This window comes from Rattus rattus, chromosome 13, assembly GCF_011064425.1.
Source record: "Rattus rattus isolate New Zealand chromosome 13, Rrattus_CSIRO_v1, whole genome shotgun sequence".
NCBI lineage: Eukaryota > Metazoa > Chordata > Mammalia > Rodentia > Muridae > Rattus > Rattus rattus.
This window is the reverse complement of record NC_046166.1, coordinates 12,734,790-12,742,207: the sequence shown is the minus strand read 5'-3', so window position 1 is coordinate 12,742,207 and position 7,418 is coordinate 12,734,790. Positions and strand designations below refer to the sequence as shown.

The 7,418-nt window shown below is 53.7% G+C and overlaps 1 protein-coding gene across 2 annotated transcripts; it reads left to right on the top strand.

The window, feature by feature from the left end:
- The first annotated feature begins 252 nt into the window (after positions 1-252).
- Positions 253-3,999, top strand: Tmem59l (transmembrane protein 59 like). 2 transcript variants are annotated; one of them, XM_032919181.1, is made up of 8 exons: positions 253-453; positions 1,329-1,473; positions 1,562-1,659; positions 1,870-2,022; positions 2,718-2,820; positions 3,038-3,152; positions 3,232-3,349; positions 3,468-3,994. In XM_032919181.1, the coding sequence occupies exons 1-8, from the start codon at positions 304-306 to the stop codon at positions 3,594-3,596; spliced, it is 1,011 nt and encodes a 336-aa protein (XP_032775072.1). In that variant the 5' UTR covers positions 253-303; the 3' UTR covers positions 3,597-3,994. The 2 variants fall into 2 exon arrangements, with proteins under 2 accessions (XP_032775072.1, XP_032775071.1); XM_032919180.1 differs by lacking the exon at positions 253-453 and adding an exon at positions 675-878 and having other exon boundaries at positions 3,468-3,999.
- Positions 4,000-7,418: the final 3,419 nt, after the last annotated feature.

Here is a 7,418-nt window from a genome sequence, read left to right as displayed (position 1 = left end):
CCTGGATGTTCCTGGCCCCAGTTGCTCTTGGCCTCCATCCCTGAGTGGCCTGAGATAGGCCTATCACCCTATCTAGTCAGGTCCTCTTAGGCATCCCCGGCCCGCTGATTCAAATACGGGCAGGGGTGCCGGGCCATAAGCATCAAGACGATGTGGTGTCCCTGACCCAGGTAGAGATTCACCTGCCCGCCCCGCTCGCCGCAGCCCCCCTCCCCCTTCCCAGGCTGCCTCGCTCAGTGACGTCAACACCCGGTCCCGCAGCCTGACACCCGCACCCGGATCCCGCGCTGCGCACGCTCAGCCATGGCTGCGGTAGCGTTGCCGCTGTTGTTGTTGTTGGCGTCACCGGTCACCCCAACCCCAGCGCGCGACCCCTTCTCTCCGCAGCTCGGGGACACTCAGAGGTGCCAGCAGCGGTGTCGGCAGCGTCACCCTGGCTTGCCCCCTGCGCAGGTAACAGATGGGTTCTCAGGAATTCAGTCACTGGAAAAGGGAAGGGACCTGAGGCAGGACCCTCAGGTGGGGGAGGGGATGCGAGTCCCTGATTTGGTATTGCTGGAGACGGATCCTCGGAAGGGGCCTGGATGGGGGAACCTCGGATGGGGGAGAGGAGGTCCTTGCCAGGACGAGCTGATGTGGGGTCCCTTAGGTTGGCAGAGGCATGCGGGATTCTGAGAGTCTCTAGAGAGATGCGGGAGCCAGTGTCCCTAGAAGAAGTGGGGAGACACGGTGGTAGAGGATCTTCAGGAGTGGGAGGAGCTGAGGGGCCTGCAAGGAGGGTGGCTTGGAGGAGAGGGGTCTCTCAGAACTGCCCTTCCTTCCAGGAAGTGATTAATTGGTACCCAGGAAGGGATGAATTGGCACCTGGGGTGAACACTGTAAGTGGGGACATACCACAGGATGGCTGGGACCTGTGCTTGAGAGGTCCTGGAGCTCACCCCACCCGCAGTACAAGGATGATTGGGTGCCTGTCCCTGCTTCCCCTATGGGGGAGGCTCTTTCCTCTTCCCACATTGCTCACTGCCTTCCCGGAGCCAGCTCTGCGCCACTCTGTCCCTCAAGTACAAGCTCTCTGCTCTCTGAGAAGCCCTCTGCCGCCGCCATCCTGAGACTTGTGCAGTCCATTCCTCCAGCCAGGACCTTCACTATCCAGCCTGCTCCGAAGCTGCTTTCTGTTTCTCCGAGGGCAACACCCACCCCCACCCCCACCCCCACCCCAATGATGATCCTGGGCCTTCTGAAACCTCACTTCAGTCTCATGGATTCTTAGGGGGACCCTAGCCTTCTTCCCCGAGTCCCTTTGCTTGAGTCTCTATCTCCCTTCCCAGCCTGAGCCAGAGGGCCCCTCTGAGTCCCCGAATAACAAGGCCGTCCTGATCAACGCTTGTGAGCGGGGCTGTCGGCTTTTCTCCATCTGCCGCTTTGTGGCCAGGAGCTCTAGGCCCAATGCCACAGAGACAGAATGTGAAGCAGGTGAGTCCTCTAGGGCTGGGTGAGCCTTGGGGCTGCCCTGAGGTATCCTGGGAATCGGCTCCCAGTGACTCCATCGTGTGGCCCACAGCCTGCACCGAGGCTTACGTGAAGGCAAAGGAGCAGCAGGCCTGCAGTGAAGGGTGCTGGGGCCAGATCCCTGAACCTGAGACCCAGCTGGAGCAGAAGGTGAACCCCTAACCTACAAATCTCCATCTCAAAACCAAGCTTCTTCCCCTGAAAGCGGTGTGAGCACAGCTAATCTGTGGCAGGGCAGGGTGGTCCATGTTGGATACTGAACACTCTGGTTATCCCAAACTAGTTGTCTAAGTCACTACAGCCCAGTCTCCCAGCTTGAATTCGTTGACAGTTCTGTCTTGGGCTTCCCCTTCCTCCCAGGAATTGGCTTTGGACCCACCTAGTGGGAGCCTCTCCCTGCGGCACCTGTTCACCATGCTCTGCAGTGACCTTATGAGTTCTGCCCAGGACTTCATATCCTCCACCTGGACATACTCCCTTCAGACAGACAACCGGAAGGTGGTGGTGTTCCAGGTGATGGGGGTGGGGTGGGGGGTTGGAATGACAATGAACTGGAGTGGCATCCTGTGGTCCCCTCATGGCATATGAGGTCCTCACAAGAGAACTTGAGGCAGCGTTACGTTCAGGAACTCTGTTCTTGACATCCATGTAGCCCCACCCCTGCTGTGCCTGAACTCAGTTCATGAGGCTTGGCAGCCATTACCTTACTTCACTGAGCCATATTACCTGCCCTCCATTTAGTGCTTTACCTGGAAAGGGGTTTACTCTCATTGGCACTGGTTGGGTCACATGACCATGTTAGTCAATCACAGTAATTCTGTGTCCTTGGCCTGGACATCTTCCTGTTCCTAGGGATTATTAGAAGGGTTAAGGCTAATGGATAGGGCTGGAGAGATGGCTCAGCGGTTAAGAGCACTGACTGCTCTTCCATAGGTCCTGAGTTCAAGTCCCAGCAACCACATAGTGGCTCACAACCATCTGTAATGGGATCTAATACCCTCTTCTGGTGTGTCTGAAGATAGTGTAGATAAAATTTTTTTTTTTTTTTAAAAAAAGGCTAATAGAAACAGCCCATGGGATGGTGTTCTCCTGATTGACTCCTAGGAGAACTGGACACCATTTGGACTAGGAACTCTAGCTCCCTTGCATCTGAGATGAGCCTACCGGGGCTCAGAGTGTATGTCTGTGACATTTTGTTTCCTGCTCAGACCCAGCCTGTGGTTGAGAACTTTGCATTCCAAGGGAGCCGTCTGCAGCGGGTGGAGGTGACCTGGAGGGGGTCCCACCCCAAGGCCCTAGAGGTGCACATGGGTAAGATTGCAACATATCCATGATCAGTGTCACGGGATCTGCAGTCTCCCAGGGTTCAGTGGTTTGCCTCCACATTCTATGGGTCATATCCCAGGATCCCTTGCATCTCTGCTGCAGCCTTACACATCCTCCAGCCCAAGTCTTGGTGTCCATTTCCCACTCCTTACCATGCTGGCTTTCTGGCTGAGACTGGGACTGAAATGTCCCTACCTTTCAGACCCTATGGGCCCCTTGGAGAAAGTGAGGAGGGCGAAGCCCCACCTGAAGACCAGCAAAGCCAAGGTGGAGTCTGAGGACCAACAGGAGAGTGACTTCCTCAGTTGCATGTCCCGGTAGGTGCCAGTGGGCTGGGCTGGGCTGGGCACCGAGGTGTGAGGCTCAGACAGCTAAGTGAGGCCTATCCTTGGACAGGCGTTCCGGGCTACCTCGATGGGTCCTGTTCTGTTGCCTCTTCCTCTCCGTCCTGATCATCCTGTGGCTGAGTTGCTGCACTCTGGTCACCACACCAGGCCAGCACCTCAAGTTCCAGGTGAGTAACAGTCATGGTGGCTAGGGCTCAGGGTGGGTGGAAGGCCCAGGGCTGCATGCTGGGAAGTCCCGCTCGCCCTGGGAAGCCAGACAAGGTCCTTTTGCCTCAATCCCTACAGCCTCTAACTGCAGAACAGTACAAAGGCCTCCTGGTGGAGTCCAACTGGCCCTTGTACCCGCCCCTGCCACCTGCTTATGAGGACAGCCCCCCGCCATACAAGTTGAAGCTTGATTTGACCACGCTGTAATCTGGTCTTTTTCCAAGTACAGGGGCCTCGCCACGTTCACTTACTCTGTACCCTAAAGTCCAAGGTCAGGGTGGAGTCTTACCTCCCTCTCTTGCTAGCACATCCCTCGGTTCCCTTGAGACAAACGGACCTAAGTGGCAGGGAGAAGGGGATCTGGCCTCCCCGCCCCGTCTTGCTTTCCCAGGGCTGGTTCACATGTTCTAACTATGGAACTTCATCCGTGTTGCTTTCTTTTTCTTCCTCTGTGTCCTCACTGTGGGCCTGAGGTCTTAGGGGTTCCCCTCTGCTAAGGTTCTTTCTCTTTATCTCTGGAAACCCAAGGCAGATGGTGGGAACTCCATCCCGAGAGGGGGATAAGGAGACATGAACCTTTAAATAAATCGAATAAAGATAGGTTGGCCGAGCCTGCTTCAGTCTGCGCCTGCCCTAGGGTGGGCTGAGTGGGTTGGGTTCTTTCAATCCAGGAGAACCCTGGGAAGTTCTTAAAGAGGAAGAAGGACACAAGCCTGTCCCACCTGTAGCCTGAGTGAGTTTGTGCCCCTTCCTGGACCTGATGTCCCTCCTGCAAAATCAGTGTGTAATCCCTTGAAGAAGTCTGATGATGATTTTGTGTTTATCTGACGTCCCTTCTTTCTCTTAGGGGCAGAGCTCTGACCCACTGCAGACAGACTTAGGGCCCCTGGTGGAGGAAGGAGATCCTAGGCATGAGCCACGCCCCCAGCCCCTCACTGGGGGAGACTAAGCAGGGGCTCCACCCCTGAGCCATACCCCCAGCTCCTCACTGGGGGAGTCTAGGCAGGGGCTCCACCCCTGTGCCACTCCCCCAGCCCCTCACTGGGGGATTCTAAGCTGTCTTTCAGCCATTGAGCCACATCTACCTTTATTGTGCTGACTTTATATTTTGGTTATGTAGGCCAAGCTGGTGAGGTAACGGAGGTGTGCCATTAGTCCCTCTTGCAATGATTTCTGGAGTGTTTCCTCAGTAGCATGAATTCTGTGCACAGGCTGCAGAGACCCTCACTGCTGGGGCACTCTCGTGGCAGTCTGAACACCCTGTCACTCTCCCTGGCACTGGGAGACAATGACAAACCCCACCACCACCACACACACACTAACCAGTTAGCCCAGTTACAGTCCTCACATCTGGGGACCTCTAAGTAGCCTTCATTCTTCCCAGGCCACTACCTTATTCTAACCCCATGAGTGTCCCCTCACCCCCTGAGCCTCCTTGGTTTCCATGACAGCCCTAGATCCTCTTGCTCTTACATTCTGGCCCTCTCCAGCTCCCCCCCCAAGTCCTATCTGGTCAAGAACTAGTTTGATTACCAACACGGATGTCTCCTGGTTTCTGTTGTCATAGAGCACTCCCAAGTACAACTGTATCATCAAGGCCCCCACAATCTAGTCTGGGAGATTAGACCAACCCTTGCTTGCTGTAATCTGGTCACAGGATCACAGAAATCTCAGTCAGTCTCCCTCCCTCTCTCCCTCCCTCCCTCCCTCCCCTCTCTTCAAGGCTGGCCTGGAACTCAACCCTCCTGCCTCTACCTCCCAAGTGCTAGAATGGAAGATATGGTTCGATCACCATGCATAGTTTGTACAGCGCTAGGGACAGAGTCCTGGGCTTTCACAGGCGTGCTAGACAGGTCTCTCACAACAGAGTTCATCCCCTTTGATCCAACTTGAACCTTACTTGAGTCTCTCTGTTGTTGCCGTAAGAAGCCATTTTGGCTCTGACTGTGGCTTTCCTGCCTTCTCAGCATGATCCACTCAGATTGCAGGATTTGCAACACCTCATGGACATCCGGGATAGCCTGGGAAACACTCGAGTGTCCCATGAGGAACTCAAGGCTGCTCTGCCAGTTACTAGCTGCTGGTTTCTACCAGAATGTCAGGAGAGAGAATCCTCTTTGACCACATAGCTGACAGCCAATCTTTTTTTTTTTCTTTTTTCTTTTTTTCGGGGCTGGGGACCGAACCCAGGACCTTGCGCTTCCTAGGCAAGCGCTCTACCACTGAGCCAAATCCCCAACCCGCTGACAGCCAATCTTGATAGAGTTCTTGAAGCCTCAGTTTCCTCACTTGTCCCCAAGGTTCTGTTTGTGATCATCTGGTGTGGCATACAGATCAGGTGGTTATAGATGTCTGGCTGGCTTCGTGGCAATCTGCAGGAGCAGAGGGTTGTCATGGGAACCCATATCCTAGTTCCCTGGTGACAACAGCCCACAGTAGCTCTGCCACCAGGGCTAGGAACACAGGGATCCAGACTCAGTTGTACAGCAGACAACGCACACACTCTGGACCGTTTGAGGGAAAGACAGAAATTCCTGGCCTCCTGGAGGGAACTCAGAGCGAAGGCCAGATTCCCACACTAAAGGCTTCATCACCATAAGGGCTGTTCCCCGTGCCTTGAAGGCTGTTCCCTTTGCCCTCCTGACCAACTCTTTGGCCTGAAAGAAGATCCCAAGCGTTCCAACTCTGGCCCACAACCTATGTCACAATGTCTCAGCTCTAGTTTTTATCATGTTGACAATTAAGTAGTTGCTTGTTCACTTGTGTGATGATTGGTTTAATAAATGGTCCCTCTGCCAGATGCAACACGCTGGGCGTCTCGGTCGCAGCTGTGTCCCACACACTGAGGAAGCCATTCTCAATACATCTTTGTCGACACGCTCTTTGCTCCGCCTTGCCTCGCTTCCCGCTTCCCATGGTGGCCCCTGTTGCCCCCCCCCCCCGCCACCGCCCCAGCTCTTTTTGGCACTCGATTAGGACCTTCTGCAGCATGTCCACCTGGAATGTATTGGAACATTCTGGACTTTTCTATAGTGTTCCAAAAAATGTTTGAATGTTCTGGAACATTCTAGAACACATTCGACTCTTACTAAAGCAGGGAAGGCACCATTCACTGACCTGAATAAAGCACTGGCTTCCCTCTTCAACTCTTTCAGACTCCTGCCCTTGTGCATCTCCTCCCACCTGGAATGGCCTTTGTCCCTGACCAGTATATGTTGTGGATTTATATTTTCCATTAGAATATACTTCTCAAATGTTCTGGAACTCAAGGTCAGAATTTTAGTCTGATGGGAGTGTATTTACATTCTCGTCAGTAGCTGAATCCTCTGTCTAAAAAATAGAAAAGCCCAAGGTGGACATCTCCCGAGAATGTCCTCTGTCCTCCACACACATGACTATTCCTCGTGAACACATGCATGAACACACGAGAAATAATGCTGAAGAGAGCTGCTTGCATTCTGCACTACTTGCTTGTGGTGTTGAGATGGCTTTGGGCATGTTAGGCTCCTCATAGTCACCCCAGCCAAAGGATTGACTTCTGTGAAACAGAACTGACTCCATGCCCCATAGTCACAGTGAGAACCCAGCAAATCAGGTTTCATAAGCAGAGTTTTCTATGTCACCCTTACACTTCTAGAACATTCCTGGAGGTCTTGACAGTCCAACCTCACCCCCAGGCAGCTCCTTGCCCAGCCTGTCTTCATGGGTCAGCAAGGGCTATTTCTCAATATCACACGAATAGGCTCCAGCCTGCCCTCCAATTCCAGTGGCATCTGGCTGTGTCACTCTGCGTCTAGTGTGGATGAAGGTTGGCGGCAACTCCTTTTTCCTTGCTGTATTGCTGTCCCTTAAGCTACTCCTGGCACTGAACTGTGCTCTTCTACCTCATGTCCACCTGGAACATTCCGGACCCTTCCAGTACATTCTGGAAATTTGCCTTTTGTGTGACTCTTTTATCAGTCCACCTGTTGTTGATGGATCTTTGTGATATTTTCAGTTTGTGGCTCTGTGTGTGTGTGTGTGTGTGTG